The sequence below is a fragment of the Vicia villosa genome, unplaced genomic scaffold (genome assembly GCF_029867415.1).
Source record: "Vicia villosa cultivar HV-30 ecotype Madison, WI unplaced genomic scaffold, Vvil1.0 ctg.001134F_1_1, whole genome shotgun sequence".
Lineage (NCBI taxonomy): Eukaryota > Viridiplantae > Streptophyta > Magnoliopsida > Fabales > Fabaceae > Vicia > Vicia villosa.
Genome location: NW_026705498.1, coordinates 236,542 through 262,686, shown reverse-complemented (window position 1 = coordinate 262,686; position 26,145 = coordinate 236,542). Strand labels below are relative to the sequence as shown.

The 26,145-nt window shown below is 32.3% G+C and overlaps 3 protein-coding genes and 1 long non-coding RNA gene across 5 annotated transcripts; 2 read left to right on the top strand and 2 right to left on the bottom strand.

Annotated features, from left to right (window-relative positions):
* Positions 1 to 794: 794 nt before the first annotated feature.
* Positions 795 to 4,376, bottom strand: LOC131633519 (uncharacterized). Of its 2 annotated transcripts, XR_009293338.1 has the most exons (6): positions 4,147 to 4,376; positions 3,152 to 3,293; positions 2,825 to 3,040; positions 2,052 to 2,161; positions 1,346 to 1,448; positions 795 to 1,252 (listed from the first exon to the last, which is right to left on the bottom strand). It is a non-coding gene; the product is annotated as an uncharacterized LOC131633519 (long non-coding RNA). The 2 variants fall into 2 exon arrangements; XR_009293337.1 differs by having other exon boundaries at positions 2,052 to 3,040.
* An 11,343-nt stretch (positions 4,377 to 15,719) lies between these two features.
* Positions 15,720 to 17,772, bottom strand: LOC131633515 (uncharacterized). Its single transcript, XM_058904230.1, has 3 exons — positions 16,543 to 17,772; positions 16,300 to 16,449; positions 15,720 to 16,043 (listed from the first exon to the last, which is right to left on the bottom strand). The coding sequence occupies exons 1-3, from the start codon at positions 17,770 to 17,772 to the stop codon at positions 15,720 to 15,722; spliced, it is 1,704 nt and encodes a 567-aa protein (XP_058760213.1).
* A 1,457-nt stretch (positions 17,773 to 19,229) lies between these two features.
* Positions 19,230 to 22,170, top strand: LOC131633524 (purple acid phosphatase 18-like). Its single transcript, XM_058904234.1, has 5 exons — positions 19,230 to 19,456; positions 20,300 to 20,968; positions 21,181 to 21,369; positions 21,441 to 21,529; positions 21,671 to 22,170. The coding sequence occupies exons 1-5, from the start codon at positions 19,256 to 19,258 to the stop codon at positions 21,855 to 21,857; spliced, it is 1,335 nt and encodes a 444-aa protein (XP_058760217.1). The 5' UTR covers positions 19,230 to 19,255; the 3' UTR covers positions 21,858 to 22,170.
* Positions 22,171 to 24,911: 2,741 nt separating this feature from the next.
* LOC131633509 (fatty acid desaturase 4, chloroplastic-like) lies at positions 24,912 to 26,145 on the top strand. The gene has a single exon (XM_058904224.1). The coding sequence runs from the start codon at positions 24,947 to 24,949 to the stop codon at positions 26,015 to 26,017; it is 1,071 nt and encodes a 356-aa protein (XP_058760207.1). The 5' UTR covers positions 24,912 to 24,946; the 3' UTR covers positions 26,018 to 26,145.

Genomic DNA, 26,145 nt, shown 5'->3' with positions numbered 1-26,145 from the left:
ATAAGCCTATATCACAATCACATTACCATTTATTCGAGGTAATTCACGTCACTATATTATTTCATCTTCACTTAGTCACAAAATCATCCTCAAAAATATATACACACTTAGTCACAAAATCATCCTCAAAAATATATACAACATCACGTATTCACAAAATCGTCACAAATATACAATTCGCATATCGTCAAGATCATTACAATTATCATCATGTTTCGGCACATCGACACAATTACTCAATTTCATATATTAACACAGTCATTACAATTATCATCATAATCTACTAAACTAACGACAATTAGCTAGGATTCATATCATAAGGTTAATCACATAAAAATGCACAATAATAATCATATTGGCAATCACAACATTACTCACAACAAAGACATCCAAACCGAAATCACAATTTTTGGTCAATTCTCAAAATAATCTCAATATGCCAATATGTCAAATAAATCAAATCGACTTTTAATCATCAACTAAATCAAGTAGAAATAATGTTAATTACACTAGTGCAGAAAGTACTTTTTACATCGGGCGAAAAGTACTTTTTACATCGGGCCTGAGCCCGATGTAAAACCAGGCGATGTAATAAGTCAGAGACATTTTACATCGGGCCAAGGACCGATGTGAAAAATTAACATACCACATCGGTTGAATTCAGATGTCTGATGTGAAAAATAATGCAATTTTTTTATAAAAAAATATATATGCCATATTTTACATCGGTTGTCATGTCTGTCCGATGTAATAGATAGTTTTTACATCGGTTTTCCACTTTGCCCGATGTAATAGATAAGTTTTTACATCAGTTTTCCATTTTGCCCGATGTAATAGATAAGTTGTTTTTAAGCGTATAATAGCTGTTTTTCCTATTTTAACCTGTAATTTTTTTTACCTAATTTTTCATATAAGGACCAAAGTTAGGTCGCTATTTTGCACATTTTTCCCACAGCACACAGACCACATTTAGATCACTATTTTCATATGTTTCTAACCAGTGAAGGATAAAATTTCATTGCACCAAATAGTTAAGAAGCATATATATGTTCTTCTAAATTTACAAAAGTATTAATCTAGCATACACAAGTGTACAAAATTATAAGAAAGTTTACAAACGGTGGACTACTACAAAATAACAAAACAACAAATATCCAACCATTTATGTCCTTTTTCACGCACTTGAAATACCAACATGCATCCACGAGAAGATGAGTTGTAGCTCCTGAAGACAACACCAAAATCACATTTGCTGACAATAAATAATAACACCAATTAACATCAGCAGACAACACCAAAGTCAAGAAACACAAATCAGGTATATAGACAATTCCATATAACTCACCAGATAAAGCTTAAGCTTTATATAACTCAAAGAAACATTTTGCCCAACGAAGTCGTAAATCATACAAATCATCATGTCGTAATTCTATAGTGTCATCAAATACCTACAATACGTAAATTAAAGTTGCTTTGATTAAATGAAAATTAAAGCTAGCCTAATCTACTATATTGCCAACCTACTTTGTATCGAATTGAGTGAACGAAAATTGTCAAAATTCAATATCCAACCTACTTTGTGTGATTAGGTTGAATGGCATACTCTGTAGCCAAAGACAGATAAGGTATGTTCCTTTTCTTGATGTGATACTGTAATTCGCAGATGTTGGAACAAAATCTAACTAAATATTCATTTTTGCCATTCACAATGACAACATTAAATTCTTACAACCAACATTGTTAGTCTAAAAGCTTCTAGATGATAATGGAAATTGTTCTAATGTGAAATCATAGCTCGCTTTTTCTAATGATTTTGTTAAACATTTAATTTAATTATTATATTTCAATATTAGTATATAGATTAAATGTCACTACTTAACTACTAAATTTAAAATTGAATTGAAGTAAAAAATGAATGGTAAAAAGAGAGGGGTTTGTAAGGAAAATTATAGTAAAAAATCTATTAATTAGGATCATATGAATCACTTGAGATCTTTTGATATTAAAAATTAAACTACATAGTAAAATAAGGTAATAAGAAGTTGTATTACCTCTTTGGAATAAGATTGGCCCATATAGTCAATGCCATTTAACCATTGGCTATGAAAACCAATCGCCACCATTTCGGCACGAGAATAGAACTGATATCCAACCTCAACACCTTGAATATTAGAAAATTAAAATACATTACAAGCAAAAAATGAATGGTAATTATTGATGAAACATGAAATAAGCTAATAATGTCACACTAACCTTCAAGTCAAAATACTATTTCAGACAGTGCTTTCAATTTTAAAATGAAAAAACCAGAGATGCTTCATAGAGATCTCTATGACATAAGATAATTAATTCAACCAGAAATATTTGTTAAATTCAGCATAATTAAACATTGAATTTTAGGAAGGAAAATCCCATATGTGCTACATTTTCTTCACTTATTTATCAACAAATCTGAGAGGATAAATACTTGAACTATTCACGAATTATAGTAAACAATTTCTAGTTACAAAACTAAGGCACTCAGTTGAAAAAATAACAGAACCGAAGAAGAAATTAATAGATACTTGAACAGAAAAATACAGCATTATGATTACTCAAGAAAAATGAAACATCTCTGTAGTAGCTTTCAAGGTTCAGAATGACATCAAGTAAAGAAAATTAATCACTATTGCAAGTTAGTAGCTGACAAGAAGCATGAGAAGCTGAATCACAATTCACAACCACAACAATTCAGAATATGCAGTAGCCTGTCGTAGGTGGAACATTCACATTCAAAATTTAATATGATTTTCTAAAAGGACATGGTCAGTAGAAAGTATCTTACCTTGAACTTACAGGAATGTTGGTTGGCAAGAAGATGAATCAATTCTTCTAATGTCCCTAGCCGATGGCCCACCAATTGAATTATTATTAACTGCACTAGTGCAGCTGCTAGCATGATACCTTTGCATTTCCCCTCAACTATAACCGGCATACTGCCCTCAGCATCAAGCCACTACAAGTAGCAGTGCTAGCTGAACTGCTTCATTGAAAATATCATCTGTGCCATTTCCAACCAAGGCAGATAAGAAGCTAAAAACACAATAAAAACTATAGCAGAAGGAATTAAAAAAAGGCACATAAATTGTAATAATTACAGCAAATGACCTACTTGCCAAATCTATGCCTCATTGAACTGCCTTCAGCTTTCAAAAAAACCACTGATATCCTAATGCCCCGAAAACTATATACATTGATCTTGACGCCCAATTTGTGGTCCCCAAATATGCAATGTAGAGCGCTACTATTCTGACCTGCATCGCAGAAAGAGTGACAATTTTTTTATAAATAAAAGTTCCAACGAAATCACCTAAGAATCATCAAGAAACACCAAGTATGCATCAGAAGAGTGCAACTCAGAGGCAATGTGCATGTTCTAACAACTAAAATAAAAATTATATTCTTTTTTGTTTTGGTAATAAAAATTATATTCTAGTATATATACTAATAGCGTACTTGAAATACAAGGAATACAAAATATTTTGAAGAGTGGAAAATAAAAGAAAATGAGATCCCAAAATCTTGCCTGCGCTGAATCCATTTTAAATACAAAGTTCAGCTACAGCTATATGAAATGCCACTTATTTGAGAGTGACTAGAATTGTATCTTCGAGTCTTCAACCATACCCTATGATAATACATGATACATTATAACAGAAATGCTGTTATTTGAAACTTATATTCCCTAATGGCAGCAAAATGAAAGGGGCAAAAGTTAAAGAGACAACCCACAAGTTGAATCGTTGAAAGATCTCAACTTTATCACCAAATCCAATCTAAAATCTACAAAACCAAATCTAATGCAACAAAAAAGGCTTCGGAATTCGAAAAGCTAGGGTTTTTTTCAGAGGCGAAATTCAGATCACTATTTTCCTATTCCCCTAGCTTCGGAACTGGAGCAAATTGCATAGTTGAAAACTGTGAAAATTGAAGCGCAAACAAAACTAGGGTTTTTATTGAGAAAATTTCCTAAGAACAGAACAAAAGGAATTTACGATTAAAAAATATATAAAAAATGCAGTGTTGATTCCATATCCAGTTCAAGGAACAAAAATGCAAACAAGATCTAAGGTTAATAAACACTAAAACAAACAAAAAATGAATTACCTGAAACTTTGGTGAAGAATTCTGGCCGGAATACATGGAGGATGTGGAGGGAGCTTGGTGACGGCAAGTGAAAATAGTGCTTGGACGGTTGGGTTGAAGAGCTTGGACGGAGGTGACGACGAGGGAAAATGGAGAAGGCAGTTTGGTGACAGCGAGAGAAAAAAGGTTTGGAGGTCGTTTACAGGAAATAGGTTTGGAAACAAAATGGGTTTGGAAACGAAGGGTTTATGTGAAAAAAGAAAATTGGCTCTCACATCGGTTGGGGACTTGGACCGATGTAAAGGCCCATGTGACTATGACTGTTATATCGGTTGCGGACATGAACCGATGTAAGAGCATCCACATCCATCATATCCATTTGGGTTCTTTAAATGGGACCCACTTAATTTTTTATATTATTTCACACTTCTCAATTTTTTAAACAACTCATCTACAATTCTCAAATATCCATCTAATCCATCAAAAAATCTAAAATGGATCTCACTACACTCCACAATATACTACTTAATGGCTTTATGCAATTTTTTTATTAATATTAAGAGTCTAGATGGCAAGTGTAAATGGTTCACAAACTAATCAACGTCACAAATTAAACAACGCTTATTCTTTCTCAAATATCCATTAATGCTGACAATAATGACTTTGGTTACTGTGTAGGAACTTTAAAAAACCAGCGATAATTGTGCTCTAATGGATTGTTATAACAAAATTTCACTTTATTTACGATACTGCCACCGTGTTATTTTTTTCCATCAGTCTACTTTTTACATCGGGGCAAATCTAGGCCAGATGTGAAATCCTTTTAATAAAATTTCATTTTATTTACCAAACTGCCACCGTGTTATATTTTTTCCTAAACCAAATATTTTTTATATCATTGGAAATAAATGTCTGATGTAAAATCCTTTGACAAATATTTTTCACATCATATATTTTAAAACCTGATGTAAAATCCTTAAATCAAATGTCATATTTTTAGTAGTGTTATCAAAACAACATCATTGGCATAAAAATATATTATTCTCAACTTGAATATTCAACCAAAACACAATTACGATCAATTTCTCAAAATAATCTCAATATGCCAATATGTCAAGTAAATCAAATCGAATTTTAATCATAAACTAAATCAAGTAGAAATAATGTGAATTATCAAAACAACATCATTGGCATAACAATATATTATTCTCAACTTGAATATTCAACCAAAACACAATTACGGTCAATTTCTCAAAATAATTTCAATATGCCAATATGTCAAGTAAATCAAATCGACTTTTAATCATCAACTAAATCAAGTAGAAATAATGTGAATTATCAAAACAACATCATTGGCATAACAATATATTATTCTCAACTTGAATATTCAACCAAAACACAATTACGGTCAATTTCTCAAAATACCGTAATTTACCGATAAACTGTATAATTGGTCCAAGTCCAAGTATATTCCAATCACATAGGCTTATCGGAATTAATTCAACTAATAATTTAATTATCCAATTAATAATCAAACTATATTAATTTCAATTCAACTATTATATTTCTATTACATTATTTTCCAATTCTACAACCAAAACTCATTATTTCACTATCAATGGTTTACCCACAACAAACACAACATTCTAATACACATAGATTGTCAATTGCACACAACTTATCACATTTATATCATCACATTCCAACAAATCATCAAATACCCAAAATTGCAACATAGAAGAACATGAATATCAAAGTATAGAATCAAACCGACCATAACATACTATCATACAACCCTTTAGCATGAAAGAACCCAAGCCTTACCTTGGCAAATATGGACTCTTTCACCATAGCTCTAAGCTTTTCTCCAAAATAAATCCTTCAAACATAATTTAGAGACACACCTAAAAACCAGTTCGAAAATCAGCTTATCAGACGAACTTAAAACCCTCAAAATCAAAATCGCTCCGGTCAGAACTTACCTCTATAAGTCAGGAACATTGTGTCAAAACCACGCGACGATCCAACGGTTGGATTGAGAGATTCATCCGTTTTGCTAAGGTGACTCAATGCTGAAACTTGCTGCGAAAATGAGGTTTCTTCTAGCTTTTCTCTTCTACCATTGTTCTCTTCCCTTTTGCCTCTTTTCTCTTCTTCCTATCTTTTCCCCCAAATAAAAATAGTAACCTTTAAAACCCTAACCTTCTCTTACTATCTCACTTATGTCAATTGGGCTTAACCCACCAATCCATCCATTATGTTTCTATCACTTAGGCCCATTTAGTTATATCTCTCTAATTACTCAATTAAGCCAAATAACACAAACACACACTCATAATTAAATACTTAAATAATTATTATATCACATAATAACTAAATAAATAAAGAATTATTAAAAATGCCAAACAATATAATTACTAAAATAATAGCGAATAAAATGGGGGTGTTACAGTTTCTCGAGCCTTTGCTTATCTTCACCTCGATCGATTTTAGGATTGCTTTTTTTGTGTTCTGCTTTTGCTTTTGTTATACAGTTTTCTTTGTTTTGCTTTATTAGTTTGTTACTCCTTGTGCCACTTTTTTTTGTACTTCACCGGGTTGTTTTGTTTGTATTATTAACAATATTTTATCATTAAAAAAAACCCAAGATCAAAATCAAAGCTATAATTTTTTTAAAAGAAGCTATATATATATATATATATATATATATATATATATATATATATTTGTAACAATCAAAACTAAATATTTTTTTCATAAAGATTAAAATTCAAAAGAGGTGGAATTACACTAGTAATTACATATTTAAATAATTCATGTTTGCAATATGGCCAATATGTTTTGGAATATGATATATCTAATGTTGCATAAGAGATAAATGATAAAAACATCTTTTCTTCTTAGCTTTCATTAAGCTGAACTTACAATATATAGTAGGGTTTCTAAAGATAAATGGGCCTAAAGCCACTAAATTCAATGACGTAAAATAAAGACACACTACTAGAAAATCCGCTTTTAGTGACCGAATTAGAGACCGAAAAAGCTTAAAAATCGGTCACTAAAACGCTTAGCGACCGATTTAGTGACCATTATTTTTCGGTTGAAAAAGTGCTAGTCGCTAAGCATTTGCCACGAATTTAGTGACCGAATTTGTGACCTATTTTAGTGTTCTTTTACTTAAAATAAATAAAAAGTTGTGATACCTAGGAATCAAACTTGTGACCTCCACACATTTTAAGAAGAACTTACCACTATATCACTTCACATCTATTGCTATATTTTATATTTAAACATATATACATAGAGTTTTTTTACAAATATATTATATGTTAAAACAATAAAAAATATGAAAATTTTATTAAAACTTAAAAATTGAAAGATAATTTAAATCTTTAAAAAAATGGAAAGGAAATAATAATATAATAAAAAGGATTAAAAATAAAAAAAAAACAAAAAATATTAGTGACCGAAATTTCGGTCTCTAATTTATATATATAAATTAAATTGCATAAAAAAATATTTTTTGTGACCGATTTAGTGACCTCTTAAAATTTGCTCATGAATATCAAATTTTGGTGGCTAATTCGGTCACTACAGTGACTGAAATTTCGGTCACTAAATTTTGGTCTCTAAATCGGTGGCTGATGTATTTTAGTGACCGATTTGGTGACCTATTAAAATTGACTCATGAATATTTTATTTCGGTGGCTAATTCGGTCACTACAGTGACCAAAATTTATTTGTCACTAAATCTGTCACTAAAAACAAATTTTCTAGTAGTGACAAAAGCTGAATTAATAAAGACATCTCCCTACTTAACAATAAAAATCCTTTAACCAAACAGTTTGGACCTTTTTTCTAATGGGCCTAATCTTTTGCTTATCAATACTCAATGGCCCAATGAGAACCTTGTCCTCAAGGTTCATAGAAGAAGAAGTGGGTGGGCTGGTGAAGGGACTTGGGCCGAAGGAAGCATGTGGGTGGCCCGTTGAGGTTTCAAAAGTAGGGTTTACTGTAGAAGGGAAATGAGCGGTAGTGTGTTGAGTGGGATACAGGCTGACGTTTTTTTGGGCAGTGGGGAGTGATGGGAAAAGTGAAGATGGAGTGTAGGAAGAGGCAAAGAGACGTTGGGAAGCAGAAATGGGGGCCACATGAGTTTGGGAAACAGCTGGAAAGGGACGTGTATCGGCTATTGGTTGGACCGACGGTTTCTTGAAAGTACCACGCATGGGAAGCCCAATGATAGATTCACTTGTGGGTACTTGATGCACTTTACTCCTCACATTATGAGATACATTCATTTTGTTCTTTGTCATCGTAAACACATCCTTCTCTCTCTCTCTCTCACACATTTTTTGAAAACTCTTCATCTTTTTCATCTGAATGACGCATTCGGAAGCCGCCCAAAGGAATAGCAATCGCTAAACCTTGAATGAAAACAGGGTTGCAAGCGCAAACCCTATAGATAAGCTCCGGAGTCCACCAGGAATAAATAAAACTTTGGATTCTATTATGGTAAAAGAGATAATCCTTATGGCCTTGCCAAAGGTCTTTAAATACATAAAACAAATAAATGCTATTGGCATTATAGGCCTTTAATCCAAAAGAAAATTAAATGAAACAAATAAAATAAAAATTGCTTAAATATTAAAACTAAAATTGCTTAAATATTAAAATGCTTTCTGACGTGCAGTTTCTTCTTTGATACGCACAATCCTCCTACATCATTGAAGAAAAGGAAAATGGCTCAGCGTTTTCTTCCATGGCCTGATCCAAACGAACCTGACTACCCTCAACCGTATGTTGTAAGACACTTGTGTTATTTTCTCTTTGATTTCCCTTGTTTGTCATCTCCTCTTTGTTGTAGTTAACTTGTTTGGGCTTGTCTTTTGGAACAGATCATTGAGAAACGGCGGTGGATGCGGATCGAGGTGGCGACCAAATGGAGTTTGGAGGGTCTTCAAAATTGTTACATTTCTTGTTGCATGGGAAGCGGCCGAAATTTTCCGGTTTGGTTGGAACCAAAATATGGTCGTAGCAAGGAAACATGAACCACCGGATGAACGCGCAAGGACGATGGAAGATCTAACATGTAAGCAACCTCCCCGACATGTTTGATGACTTTAAACGGTCTGAAATAATATTTTGATAATTTTTTTGATGTTCTTCTTTTTACAGTGATTTGACGATACGGCTGAAGCTTGAGTAACACAAGGTCGCCGGGATGAAAGGTAAAGTCCACTTTGTGCTTATTAGCTTGCTTTTCCATGGACACTCTGCTTTTCGTGATATTCTTCTTTAGGACTGTAATGATTGCTTGATGTTGTTTCAGAGAATCATCGAGCGGATCAAGTGATGAGTTTTGTTCTAAATAGGCTGGGAGATTTGGGGGATCACGACCATAAAGAGCCCGGAAAGGTGTCATCTGAATCACTGAGTGAAAAGATGTGTTGTACCAAAACTCCTCCAGATGCAAGAACTTGTACCAATGTCGGGGTTTGATCAACTGTCGCACGCGGATCAAAACGAGTATTTTGAAAACGGTAGTATAGAGATAATGGCTCGAGTCGTATCGCAAGGATTATTGATTATTACCAACCAATTGGAAATCGGTTTAAAAGGGGGGATTGTTTCATATTCAATTATAAAAATGAATTATAAAATAAGTTGTTATGAAATAAGTGATTATAGCAAACAGATTCACTGACTCGGTTCTTACCAATCATCGACTGCTAATATTACAATCTCCTAAGCGGAATGTCTATCCTATTTAATTATAATATCAATCAACAAACGTGATTGACACTATGAGAAACATGTTCCTATTGTCGGATTAAGCATACGATTATGAATAATGCAAATTAACAATTAAGCAAAGTCAACTGCCATTAAAATTGGGAACATATATCAATCAAATTAAATCAACAATATTATATGAAAATCGAATTAAGCAAACAACAATCTTATAACATAGCTGAAAGGAATTGAAATTAAATTGTAAATACTATAACAACCTCAAAGTTTGGAACCTGAGTACAGTAAATCCGTCCGAAGGTGTTTAGTTCTTCATGAATTCTTCAAACGTAAGAAAAGTTTCATGAATAGTGTAAAGTATGAACAGTACCGCGGCTAGACCTAGGTACCTAGAAAGAATCAGCCAAAATCGTTTATGACCCAACTGGTTCAAATTACAAAATCCAGTCCCACTACTAACAACCCAAAACTGAAAATAAACTAGTGCTGCAGCTTCAAACGTAAATCTGGAAAATATAGGCTCCGAATATGACTTTGACTCCAACACGAAAGTCATAGCTCTCTCTCTCTCTCTCTCTCTCTCTCTCTCTCTCTCTCTATCTCTCTTATCTTTCCGGTGATTATTAGAACGCCTCAATCGGATTCCTGGAACTCCAGTTATGATCGTTTCCGTGAAAGCTGCTAAAGCTGAAAAATAAGTACGAAAATCAATTTAAGGCAAAAATAAAGTAACATATAAAAACATAGTAAAACATAAGAATAACCAAAATAAAGTAAAGAAATGCCTAAGTAAAAATATAGGAGAATATGCATCAAGATGCATTGATCAAATTCCCCCACACTTGAACTTTTGCAGTCCGAGCAAAATTAAGAATTCAAAACAAAGAAACTTAAAAACGAACAGAGCATGCAAACTCAAAGGTTATCAGGACACAAAGTGCAAACAAACTTCTAAGTCTAAGCTTCAAGAACATGACATTAGTGAGTAATTCAATTATGACATTCAAAATAAGTATGAAAAACAGATTACCAAAAAGTACATCAAAAGTATCAAGATCCTCACAAAATAAATTGTTTCCACTCAACTCTCAAGTGTTCAGGTTACTGTTTACACTCAAAGCACAACATGAAAGTTAGTACTACCATAAGCTTGAAAAGACTCTAACATCCACTAATTAAATACTTTCACAAAAAGATCAAAAGGACTTTTATTTGGTTGTAACTTGGCAAGGGTAAAGGTGAGATAAATCCTAAGGGGGTCCTAAGCTAAAATTCAAAGAGACAAAAGAGACTTGAAAGAAACAGCGGGAGTGGAATTACAAAAGATTCATTCACTTTAACCTCAACTCTATGACAATTGATTTTTCTTCTTTTTCTCTTTCTATTTTTCTTTTTCTTTCGGAAGGAATATGTATTGACATCCTTCTCTATTTGCCATTTTTTCATTTTTTTTAATAAATTTTTTTCATTTTTTATACTTTTTTTCTTCCAACAACATAAACTCATAAACATAATATTCAACCCCACACAAATTCATACAAGACTCTTTCAACTCTCTGAATAGGGTGATAACATTATTTTTCACTTTTCGGCTTGTAATGAGTTTTAAAAACAAAAAGGATAGTAGGCCCAAAGGGGTTTCCAAACAAAGGGATTATATTGTTAAGGTTGGGTTTTTGGCTAACTGGCTAAAAATAAAACAAAAACAAAAAAAAAAAACAAAATTACGTTTATCACGCCAGTATGCACAACTAAACAAATAGCTTCAACAAGAGTCAATTCAAGTTCTAGAGACTAACAAACATGAGTGAAATCACACAAGAAAGAAATAAACATTATTAGGCTCAAAGTCTCACAAGGGTTAGTGATCTATCACTAGTGATGTACAATTTAGAGTTTAGTCAGAAATATTATTAAGAATGCGCAAAAAAATCAATCACATCACACCACAAGTCTTTCGACAAAGAATAGAGAGAATACTCACACTTGTAGAAAAATAACCAACAAGAAAGCATGCAAATTCTATTTATTTTTGTTTAAGAGGATAAACAAACAAACACAAAAGGAAAACAAAAACAAATAGGGAATTCCCTCCCCCACACTTAAAACAAGCATTGTCCTCAATGAAAGGACATAGTTATTAAAGTTAAGGGAGAGGATAAGAACTCCCTGATCAAGTTGCAGTGTAGTTGGCGCTTCCAAAGAAAGCTCCTCGATGCTTGCATCGTCAGGTGCTGAACTTTCATGAAATAACTTTAGGCACTGCCCATTGACCTTGAAGACTTTTTCAGTACCTGCACTTTTAATTTCTACTGTACCGTAAGAGAAAACATTAGTAACAACAAAGGGGCCAATCCATTTGGATTGAAGTTTTCCAGCCATAAGCTTAAGGCGGGAATTAAACAGTAAAACCTGTTGGCCCACAAAGAATTCCTTCCTAGAAATCATCTTATCATGGAAGTGCTTAGTTTTCTCTTTATAAATCCTAGAGCTTTCATAAGCTTCTAGCCTAAGCTCTTCAAGCTGTTGTAATTGGAGTTTTCTTTCAATACCTGCTTGTTACATCTCCAAATTATAACTTTTTACCGCCCAATAAGCACAGTGTTCTTTCTCTACAGGAAGATGACATGCCTTACCAAAAAAAAGTCGATAAGGAGACATCCCAATGGGTGTCTTGAAGGCTGTTCTTTGAGCCCAAAATACATTTTCTAGACGACGGCTCCAGTCCTTCCTGTTCGGATGCACCATTTTCTCTAAAATCTGTTTGATCTCCCTGTTTGAGATCTCAACTTGCCCATTAGTCTGTGGGTGATATGTAGTAGAGACTTTGTGCACAACTCCATACTTCCGGAGTAAAGCTTCCATGGTGCGGTTACAGAAATGAGTTCCTTTGTCACTTATGATAGCTCGTGGTATTCCAAACCTACAAAAGATATTAGACCTGATAAAATCTGCAACAACTCGAGAATCATTAGTCCTAGTGGGGATAGATTCCATCCACTTAGAAACATAATCAACAGCGAGTAAAATGTACAAAAAACCAAATGATACAAGAAAGGCACCCATGAAGTCGATTCCCCATACATCAAATACCTCACAAAAAAGCATAGGCTGCTGAGGCATCTCACTCTTGCGAGTGATATTTGTACCTGCTATCTAGCACTCTTTACAAGTGTGGTAAACCTAATATGCATCTTTAAAAACAGTAGGCCAATAAAAACCTGAGTCTATGACTTTTCTTGCAGTCCTTTGAGGGCCAAAATGTCTGCCGAGTTGAGATGCATGAGAGAAATTCAAAATGGATGCAATCTCATTGTCGGGAACACATCTTCTTATTACTTGATCACTACCAAACTTACAAAGATATGGATCATCCTAAACATAATATTTGGCATCACTCTTGAGTTTGTGAATTTGTGTCCTGGATGCACCTGTAGGAAAAACACCAGCAACAAGATAATTAACGATATCAGCAAACCAAGGAAGTAATACCATGCACAACTAAAATCTTCTCATCAAAAAAGTCATCCTGGATGGGAAAAAGATCTTCATCTCTATCTATTATGCTCAAGTGATCAACCACTAAATTCTCAGCTCCACTTTTGTCTTTAATTTCCATATTAAACTCTTGGAGCAGCAATATCCACTGAATCAATCTCAGTTTTGCTTCCAGCTTCTTCAACAGGTACTTTAAAGCTGCATGGTTAGTAAAAACAATAACCTTGGAACCTAGCAAATAAGATCTGAATTTGTCAAGAGCAAAAACAATGGCTAGAAGTTCCTTTTCAGTAGTAGCGATTAATTCAGCACTATTACTTGAATTTGTGTAGGATATGAAAATTTGTTAAGTATTTGATTTGATGAAACCATAGGCATTGTGATAAATTAGGAATGATATATATTAGGTCAAAATTCATGGCATTCATGTTGTTGATTCAATATTGAAGGTATATATCCGCCGCAAGTAAAGGTTTATGAGGTCAGGGAGTTAGGACTGAAATTTGAAAGACATTTGGATTCAAAGATCATTAATTTTCAGGTGCTTTCATTATAATTACTGAATTGGTTCATGTGAACTGATTGCCAATTCTCCATTGATTGCTTAATGTGTAGTCCTGTACTTTCTAGCTTCATTATAAATTCAATGTGTAGTCGTGTATTTTGGAACGAACTAAATTTTAGCTATCAACTCGTTTTCGATTCTGTTTCGACATTGTTTGCGTTCTAAAATTTTCTGCAATTAGAATATTAGAATTAGAATATGAGTTGTTAATGAATGTTTTAGCTAGATGAGAACTTGTTGTTTGTGCTAGATGTTGATATTCAGGTGGGATTATGTATGTGATTGTAGATATTAATACTAGATCTCATGCATCGTAATACTAGATATTCTTTCTAGTATAAACCTTTGTATACTTATAGAGAAGCAAATAATAAATTATAATTTTTTTTAAATTTATAACTACATTACCTGCGGGTTTACCTGCGGATTTACGTTCCGGTGGAATTACCTGCGGACTTACCAGCTGAATTTACAGCGAATTTACCTGCGGATTTTTCCTGCGAATTTAACTGCGAATTTTCCTGCGGAATTACCCGCCGAAAAATTTACCCACGAAGGTTTTAGCTGGGGACCAAAAACCGCAGGAAAATCCGCAGGAAACACCTTTCCTGCGGAAATTTAGCTCAAATCCGCAGGAAAACAGAGTATTGCTAGTAGTGTCCGAAAACACTCCCCATTTGGTGTTTTCGGAGATGCACTTCCGAAGTCTGAGAAAATATAAAAAAAAAATACTTCGGAAATGCATTTTCGAAACAGGGGTAAAGTGGGGTTTTCGTTGAGGGTGACCTCCATATGGAGGCGGTAAAGAAATTTTCTTAAAGGATCATTTTCTTTTCCGACAATGGGGTTTTTAACACACAGACAAGTAACAAGCAATAAAATAACCATTGATTATTGAAAGAGTTGTTTAATATGGATTGTCGACAATGGCTATGAAAACATATCTAACAGAAAAAGAAAAAAAAAATATTTAGCAAATGAACACAATAAAATTCCGGAGATAGTTTTCAGGTGTGGATTGAATTACATTTTTCAAAAAGAAAAAAGAAAATATAGACTAGCTCGACTTAAATGTCTAACATTATAATGTAAATCATAAAGTATTGGTGGGAATAATTAACTGTACATAAATTTATTATAAATAATTAAATATTAAATCATAAATTAAATTAAATCATTGATAACGATATCAACCACACATAATAACATTCCGAAAGAAAGTTCTCTGTCCCATAAATTATTCAAAGATTAACAACACTAACACAAAGAAAATAGTAAATAGACACAACTTTAAGACCTAATATCTAACACAGTATATAAAACACACTCATTATGGCGTTTGTGTCTATTTTGTATATCATGAAAGCATTTCCAATATTGTAGGAAGTAGAAGATGTAGAGTTTCCCTGCACTCAGTTATTTTTATTTTATTTTATGGTCTTTCTATTTTCTTATCGAAGAGTTAAAACATATAAAAGAGACCAAAACGATTGTAATTAAGTTAATTAGAAATAGAAAATTACTTTCATTGAATTGAAGCAATTTTATCTCTATTTACTGGTGCAAGAATTTACCGTATTAGACAATTAAAATTAGAATTAAAAACACATAAAAGAAACCAAAATAAAACAATGCCACAATGATAAGTGGAGGCGCCAAATGGATTGGAGTAAGCATACGCGCTGTTTCCAATCCAATTGGTGTCTGTGTGTTGTTTATAAGTGGAGGTGTCAATTGCCTTGGCCTCAATGCTTTTGCTGCATTTTTCAAACTCCACTTACAAAATAATGAGTTGACATTGTTCTTTTACTTCATCTTTAAGCATCTCATGAATAACATTTGGTTCAAACCAACGACAACCATTAGAGCCCTCGGTCCATCTTCCATCACCTATATAGAAATTGTCACGAGAACTAAAAGTAATTTGCTTAAGCGATTTTGCACTCCTCAATAGGTGACTAGCTAACTCAATTATATTCGTTGAACAAACACAACCATGTAGCTGCACATACTTTAAATCATTATGAAAAAATCCTGCATATTCTCTTCTTTGCCTATGAGATCCAATCATATGTGATTTTTTCTCGTGTGCATTTTGAATCTGAAAAATGAAAAATAACCGTCATAATACTAAAATAGATGATTTATACATACAAACATTTTAAATTTTCATTAGGCATGTGACTATTTGGATGAGGATAATAAAACTTGTATTATTCATAAAAATGCAAGTTTAATTTCATAAGATTGATTTGCATATGACTATTTTGAAAATTATTATTCATAAAAATAGTAAAATTGTAAGATAGTACTTAAAAAATAACAAAATAAAAAAACAAAAGGGTTGAATTACTTACCGTTAGAGAAAGTTTTTGAAGACGTTGAGAAGCCATTACAATATCTAAAATCCAAAAGTAGTCCATATTAGGATCATATACTCCCTCAATAAATAATTTCAATCGTCTAAGATTTTGAAATTGAACCAAATCCTCTGTTAGCTTGGATATCTGTTTACACCAATAACATTTAAAGTCAATTAAAAGAAATTATTGACAAACACATAAACATCAACTAGCATGTATGAGTTTTGAGTGATTTACCAGTGGAAGCGTCATATGCATAGCTAAATCCTCAACTTGATGTAATCTTGCAATCGTAGTAAAGTTATATATATATTTTTTTTCTCTAAAACCTTCATCCCAAAAAACCTTCAATAACTTTGGAGCCTCAACAGTGATTAGGCTCCTGTAATCTCTATATTCAAAGGATGAGAGATTCAAAGCATCAATATCTATCTTATAAAAATCGAGATTCTTATGGCAACAATTAATTATGGTCAAATGACGTAACTTTGCACTGATAATTTTCAAATCACAAGTGAACCTGCAATTTTTAAAGATGATGTCTTCAAGTTGGAGACATTTAGAAAATAAATGAGGCATGACTTTAGTTTGAACACATTCATGGAGTCCATCCAACACAATTGTTGTCAAATTTTTCATTTTAGAAAAATCGACAAACTTAGAAATCTTACTAGCTATAGAGCTAAACTTGGATAACTTGTGAGACTTAATGTTCACTCTGTGCGAAAGTCCAAAGTATTTAGACTTAGAATGATATTCAAAGGAAGAGAGATTTGATGCACTAATATCTATATTCCACGGGCTCGAAACTATATCCCCGCACTTAATGTTCAAATGAAGCAATGTTGAACTGATTATTTTTAAGTCAGATCTCAAAGGAATTAGATGCAATACAAGAGTTGTCAAATTCTTCAATTCCGAAAATTCTATATGTTGCGCTATGTGGCAGTTCTGTAGATGCAAATACGTCACAGAATTATTGTTAGATAAGAAAGGAAACGAAAAATTGTATGGCTTTATTATTTCCAAATCAATATCATCATCATCATCATGAGTTTTATATGCGAAAAGAAACTCAATACGATTGACACCCTTAAGAAGTCCTTTGTGAAGTAATCTATCAATGACATCAATATGATCATGGCCTAATGGAAAATTTACTCGGATTGAACGGATCATATCACCATGATATTTTAACATGAAATTATCCAATCTTGTGGCAAATTGAGATTGAGCCTCTTGAAGGAGTGACATGGTTTTTGATAATTCAAGCATTGTATTATAATGATCAAACATGTTATGGAGATCAAAATTGAGATCCTTCCGTAATCCCCATTCGTGATACCATTGTTTGGACAAAGCACTAGTTTTCACCAAAGTCTTCAAACTTAACTTTGAAAAGATATGTGATATAATACAATCGGGTAATTCAGTAGACTCACTCTGGAGTTTTTTAACGCTGTTCATTGTTGCTGCAATAAACTTTATAATTAGAATCATAGGACTATTTATATACACCCTAATTGGGCTTGGACCTAGTTAACTTAGATTATATTTAAATATTAAATCTAATAAAATATTTAATGACAAGGCTATTCCGTAGCTTTCTGTTTTAAGATTGATTTTGACCAAGAATATCGCCGGATGGTTTGGATAGAAACTTGGAGAACCAGGATTTATAATTTCAGTTTAAATTAAATTGTACTAAGAAGAATACTTGAATTTCGCGATTCTAATGCATTCACTGCCTTTTTATAGGTTTCCGCCTGCGGTTTTTTTAACAAATAATTTCATATATAATCCGAAAGTTTTATCAATTTATTAATTAAAAAATGGAATCCGAAAGTTTTATATTTAAATTTAGTGTATCTATGTGGAGAGAGATGAATATAATATGTTGTGTTTATAAGTGTTTTAAATCATATATTGGTCTCAAGCACATAGATTTATCCTTTCATCTTAACAAAAGTTTCATTAAATTAAAACTATGAGCAAATGTTTGAGGGTGGCGGTCTTTAAAATATGTATATTTACTTTTAGAGTTAAGTGGTAGTGCATGTAATTGCATTTAAAATATTATTAAATTATTATAATATATCAAATGAACATATAGAAAATAAATTATTAGAATAACATTTTTTAATATTTCATATATCAAGAAAGATAAAATATTATATTTATATAGGTTATTATCGCTATGAAAATGATAAATTCTTATTCATATTTAAATTTGTATGTTGTGAATAGATAAATTAAATATTTCTAAAAACTTTAAAATATGCATTATTAAAATTTGTATAGAGTTTAATTAATATATACTAAAAATGTAAAACAGTTTTGCACTGTCATTCAATAGAAAACAAACAATGTACTATATCATTTAAATTTTTTAAAAATAAAAGTATGTTTTAATTTAATATATATTGTGATTGATTGACATTATAAAATTATTCTACATTGTTCAGTAATCAATTTTTTACTCATTTATATATAAATATATATATATATATATATATATATATATATATATATATATATATATATATATATATATATATATATATACATATATATATAGTTTATTAATTAAAAAGAATTTAAAGGTTGTGCATGTAAACTAACTTTACGCATACAACTAATCAAAATTTCTACCATTGTCATGTCATATATTTTTTAAAATTAAAATTATATTTTAATTAGATACATTATTGTGATTGGTTGACAGTATAATAATTAATATTAGTTGAATCTTCTATTTTTATTTTTTTAATAAATTAAAAGGATTTTAACTCTTTTAGAATTAGCTTTGAACTCTTTTGAAAAATGAAAAAAACAATTTATCCAAAAGTAATAAAACGACAAAAAAAATAAAAGTCACACTCACACAGTGACAAAAAGCAAAAGTACACAACAAAATCCACCAACCTCAGTAATATGACACACCGACTGAATGATTCATAGATCCCTGAAGTACACTCTTGTCTTTCAGTTTCACCATTTTGTTTGCCTAACAATGAAACTCAAACTGATTCTAACCATTTTATTGATCCTGTCAGTAACCACCATTGCTGATGATGTTTACATTCGACCTCAGCCTCGAAAAACCTTGCATCTTCCATGGGATCCAAAACCCTCTTCTTATCCTCAGCAGGTATTTTCCTGCAAAATCACTACTTTTGTATACCCTTTTGCTTTATTAGTCTTGTAAGAGAACCACGTTTGTGTTTCTGGCATTTTTTTATTTAGAAAAATTATTACTTTTATTAGCATATTTCGCATGTGAAAACGTTTTTCTTTGTGTTCATACCTCATTTTAGTGCAATTTATTGTTTATGGTTTTCTGCTACAGTAATGACCTCTGATTTTGGTGTGTTTGTTATGGATTGTGGGTGGCAACAATACTGATTTTTTTGAGAAGGTGCAAAGTTTAGTTTATTTTTGGTTTCACATTTGGAACATGCTGAATTTTTAGTTTATTTTTAACATGTTTGGTTGATTGCTCTTGAGTAGAACTGGTTATGCTTTCCATAATTGATTCTACATAAATGTAGAATTTGTAGTTTTTTAGTTTAACTGTGATTTTTACGCTGAAATTTATTGTTCAACTAATTTTTGCAGCAATTTATACAAACATAACTCACTTTTAGTCCGAATCAATTTTACAAAATCAATTTACTCAAAATCAATTTTATTCAGCACAGAACCTAACACTCGCTTAGTGAGGCTGCTAGGTTGATTTGGGAAATGGATTCCGTGCAATGGCACTGAAGTCAATTTACCGAGCTTAAAATGTGAATTGTTCTATCTTCATCGAAGTATTCGACTTATGAGTGTGTGGTATTGTAAGTGAAGTATAGTCGATTGATGTTTGGGTATTTGGTTGAGTAATGTGGCAACAGTTTGTACTTGTAATCACTTGTTTTTGTTATTTGCTCTTGATTGCGATGAATAAATGTTTCTATTCAGATTCTTATACGAAAACTGTGTATTCCAGGTACACATTTCTTTGGCAGGAGACAAGCACATGAGAATTACCTGGATCACTGATGACAAATCGGCACCTTCAGTTGTAGAATACGGAACATTGCCGGGGAAATACAATTCTGTAGCTGAAGGAGAGACAACCTCTTACAGTTACATTTTCTATAGCTCAGGAAAGATACACCATACAGTAATAGGCCCTTTGGAGCCAAGTTCTGTTTACTTTTACCGATGCGGTGGACAAGGTCCTGAGTTCCAGCTCAAAACACCTCCAGCTCAATTTCCGATTTCTTTTGCTGTGGCAGGAGATCTTGGCCAAACCGGTTGGACTAAATCAACGTTAGATCACATCGGCCAATGCAAATACGATGTTAACCTGATTCCTGGCGATCTTTCGTATGCCGATTATATCCAGCGTCGTTGGGACACGTTTGGTAGGCTTGTCCAGCCACTTGCTAGTGCTAGACCATGGATGGTAACACAAGGGAACCATGAAGTGGAACATCTACCGTTGTTGAAGGAGGGATTTATATCCTATAATTCTAGATGGAAAATGCCGTTTGAGGAAAGTGGATCGAGTTCAAATCTCTATTATTCTTTTGAAGTTGCTGGTGCTCATATTATCATGCTTGGTTCCTATGATGATTATGATGTGCACTCGGAACAATATAGATGGCTAAAGGTTAGTTGTTTACTATTTTCTAGTCCTCGCAATCGCAATGGCGGCCATCCTGCTAACTCCTATGCCGCTTTAGTAGTTTTAGGTCTGGCGCTCCACGCCGCTATCTAGGATTAACAACAAAGCAATAACATACTTAGTTTCCCTGAAACCTGTGAATGAAACAAGGTTAAACATTCTTAGTTTTAATCTTGTTATATCTATGTAATCTACAGACAGATTTGTCGAAGGTGGACAGGAAAAGAACACCTTGGTTGCTTGTCATATTTCATGTCCCGTGGTATAATAGTAACACGGCTCATCAAGGTGAAGGTAGTGATATGATGAAAGCCATGGAGCCGTTGCTTTATGCTGCTAAAGTTGATTTAGCTTTTGCTGGTCATGTGCATGCATACGAACGCTCGGTATGCTTACTTTGTAAATTTTACTCACCGATTCATAGTTGAATCTCGACTAATACTTGTGTGATTTACAGAAACGTGTATATAATGGAAAACTAGATCCCTGTGGAGCTGTTCATATAACAATCGGTGATGGAGGGAACAAAGAAGGCTTAGCTCATAAGTAAGTTTGATTCTATTGAAGTTGTTTTCAAATTCATTCTTTGAGTTTTCTCTGATACTTTCTCTGATCCTTTTTACGTGTCATTTAAGATTCTTAGATCATTCTTAAGATTTGTATGACTGTGTCGTTGATGTTTGGTAGGTATATAGATCCACCTCCAAAGTGGTCAGAATTTCGCGAAGCAAGTTTCGGTCATGGTGAGCTAAAGATTGTAAACTCGACGCATGCGTTCTGGAGTTGGCACCGTAATGACGATGATGAACCGGTTAAATCTGATGATATTTGGATTACCTCTTTAGTCAGCTCAGGTTGTGTTGGTCAGAAGTGAAATGAACTTGAGCATGCACCTGTGACACCTTAAAATCCTTTGATCTTCTTTATTTCCTCAACAAAGGATTAGTAAAGAGTTTGGTTGTGATTTAAATCATGCAAAAAAAAAAAAAATATTGAGATTAATATATAGAAATATCAGCTTGAGGTATTTTAGTACTATAATATATAAAGTTGGTTGCCTCTTATTATCACTTTTATTAGTAATAAATGGTATTGTTGCCAATGTAATGTTGTCTTAACTTGAAAAATAGTTGGTTGGTTGGTTGGTTTAAGAAAAGAAATGTCAAGAAGTTATTTCTTGTGTAGTATCAATGGTAAATAACCTCCTTAATTTATATATTTAGAATGGAATTTATATTTGTTTAGATAGGCTATGCAATAATTAATGACATGACAGTTCTATTCATGAGTTTAATTTTAGCCAAATTACTTTGGCTCTGATTGGGTGTTTGAGAAATCTTACATTTTAATCATGAGTGTTAAGAGTGTTTTTGTAGAAGTAAATAAATGTTCATGATTTATATATTTGTGTATGTCCGTTTTTTTTTTACACCTATTAAACTCTAAACCCCATAAGCAATTCCAATTTCAATTTTTCTTCCTTTTCATTTTATCTTTTATCATATTAAATTAGGGGTGTTGGCGGGTCAGTTTGGTTCGGTTTTGAGAAAATCTGATATCCCATACTGATTAAAATTAAATGGATTAGTTTAGATTGGATTTACAAATTTTTGCGATAAAACCCAAACCGATTAAAATTAAATGAATTGATTTAGATTGGATTTGCAAGTTTTTGCAATAAAGCCCAAACCGAATCGATCCGAGAAACAACAAGTTGATTTGAGTTGAATTGATCGGGTAGATAAAAAAATACAAAAATATTTAAAAGAAATAACTTATTTATAGAAATTAATTTTTCATAATAATATAAAAATATAGCATTAATAGTGTTCAATTATAAATATTAGATTAGAATTTTTTTCTAAATAGATTCAAAAATATCTAACAAAAAAAATATCTAACATTAAGACTTTTGAATTTATAATTAGTCACTTGAGTTAATATGATAAAGAATGTGTTTCATAGCTCTATGTTGAGTTACTACATTACACTAACAATTTTTCTAATAACAAATTAAAATAGCATAACTTGTCCACATACAACATTTTACTTTTTTTTCTAATTGAAATTGAATGTTTGGTAGTAATTTTTATGATAATTAATTATGGTTAGTTTGAATTAGATTTACGGGTAGAAAATTGAAAATCTGATGCCTAAACCAATTGTCATTTGGATTTCATTTGTTTGGTTCAGTTCTTGCTCAAATTGAAAAAATATTCAACCCGAACACTATGGTTTGGTTCAAATTCTAGTTTGGTTCGAATTTATCTGAACCAATGAACACCCTATACTAAATTACTCAACAATTACATAATTTTTATTCTTTTTACTTTATTATCCATATTTTTTTCATCAACCAAACAATATTACAAATTTAAGGATTAATTTATTTTAATTAACTTTTTTCATAAGTAAATTTTTTTTAAAGGAAATAAACAGAGTTTTAAGAAATTGTTCATGAACTAAAAATAAGTCTTCACTGTTTATATTAAATTAAGAAACAACACCTCAGATAAATAAACAAAAGAGTGAAGATCCATTTTAGTCTCTCACAAAAATCATACGACCTAAATTAGTCCCTCACAATAAAAAGAACCCGATTTAATCCCTTACAAAATTTAACCGGACCATATTAATCTTTCTATTAATACTTTTTAAATATGTTTTTTCCTACTTTTAAACCGTGACTAGAATGAGACGATGTATTTTATTTTTTAAATACTAAATTAATTTTTAATTTTAGTTTCATTTTTAAATAATTTTGATTTAATAAATTTAATTTCATTTTTAAACAATTCTGATTTAAGAATATCCAAAAAGCCAAAATTAATTCTTATAAGAAATCGAACCCAAGAGTTTTAAACAATATCTTAAGTCTTTGTCACTAATAATATTAAATAATTTTGAATTTAAAACAAAAATTAAAAAATTTATACAAATGAGGTCTCAAATCTAAGTCCGATAAATGATAATCATTATTGATATTTGTTTGTTATTTAAAATAAGTAAATGTTTGTTCTAAATTATTAACTTAAGTTTTCATTATTAACAATATTAACAATAGAAGTTGATTTGTCTAGTTGTGGAGTGACTATCAAACTTGAACGGACTTGGGTTTAAGACCCCTTTTGTACAAATTTTAACTTTTTTGTTTTAAATTCAGAATCATTTAATATTATTAAAAACTATAGGAAGAATTATTTGCCATGAATGTACATTGGACTAGTGGTAAAGACTTAAGATATTTGTTAAACGTTTTGGGTTCAATTCCAGTCCAATCACGGTTTAAAAGTATGAAAAAAAACCGGTTTGAAAAAAATATTAAATATGATCCGGTTAAATTTTATAAGGGATTAAATTGGTTCTTTTTTTGTTAAGGACTAATTTGGGTTGTCTAATTTTTGTGAGAGACTACAATGAGTCTTCACTCTAAACAAAATCAACTTTTTTTACTCCAATAATTATTAAAAAAATTTAATCAAATTAATTATTTTTGCATTTTTATGAGAAGTTAAAATCATATAAAGAAAATCATAAAATCATATTTTGAAATTTAAATAGACGGCCATAAACCAGCCTTTATTAGATGCTTTTCACGGTTGGAGACTACCTGTTTTTCCTTGATTATTAATTTAATACGCCATCTTCAACTTGTAAACTCGTGGAAGAAACACATCCTTACATTACATATTAACCCCTATCTACATTTGTTTGTTGGCATTCAAGTCATCTATGTCACGAAAAGATTAGTAAGTGGACACAAAATGTTCACACAAAATGTCCGCACCAATACATTGAGAGACGACAAAAAAAGCATAGCAATTTTTTGGTCCAAGTAAACCATCAACATTTTTTTCTCTATGACTTTTATCACTAGAGACATAAGGAAATTGTGATTCAAATTCAATGTTAACAATATTTGAGAATTACATAACACCACGCATCTTCATTGTCCACCACACTATGCCTATTCCCAATTCCACAAAAAGTGCACTTTATCATTTATTCATTCTTCCCACAACCACTAACATTATAACTACAAATTTTATATATCTTGCATTCTCTCATACAAGCCTTTGCTTCCTCTTCAACTTCTCAATGTCTTCCTTTACTCAACACAACTACCTTCCAAGCTTTCACCACCAAGCTTGCACAAAAAGCAAACTCATACACCGGATTCGTGTCTATTGCTCCACCAATACTACTACTACTACCGCTACTCCGAATTCCAAGCCCAATGTTGATCAATTGATCGTTGAGCCTAGATTTGCACCGCTGCCAATAAAGGCAGTAACTGTCGCTAACCATCCAACGGAAAGTGAGACGAGTTTGCAATCAACATGGTCTCATCGCGCATGGGTCGCGGTCGGATGCACAACTTTGCTAATTTCTTTGGGAGAGTCTATAAAGGGTTCAATGGATATGAATATGTGGGTTGAGCCGATTGTGGCGGGTTGGATTGGTTATATCTTAGCCGATCTCGGGTCTGGAGTTTATCATTGGGCCATTGATAATTATGGAGATGGATCGACCCCGTTTGTTGGAGCTCAAATAGAAGCTTTCCAAGGCCATCACAAATGGCCTTGGACAATTACTAAGCGTCAATTTGCTAACAATTTGCACGCGCTTGCACGTGTGGTGACTTTTGTAGTGCTTCCTATAGACCTTGTTTTCCATGACCCTATAGTTCAAAGCTTTGTTGCCATGTGTGCGGGTTGCATTATGTTTAGCCAACAATTTCATGCATGGGCTCATGGGACAAAGAGCCGGCTTCCGCCTCTCGTGGTGGCTTTGCAGGATAGTGGAGTGCTCGTGTCGCGATCGCAGCACGGGGCGCATCACCGGCCGCCGTATAACAATAATTACTGCATAGTAAGTGGAGTTTGGAACGAGTTGCTGGATGAAACTAAGGCTTTTGAAGCTATGGAAATGATATTGTATTTTAAACTTGGAGTTAGGCCAAGATCATGGAGTGAGCCTGCTTCTGAGTGGTTGGAGGATATTGAAATTGCTTCTCAAAGCCAAGCACAATGACCCTTCTTTCTTCTCTTTTCCTTGTTAAAATATTTATTTGTTGCATATAATATTTGTGTGGATAATTGGATATATGATTGTTATCTCCCTATGTTCTTTTCACTCAATTAAAATTAATACATTTTTAA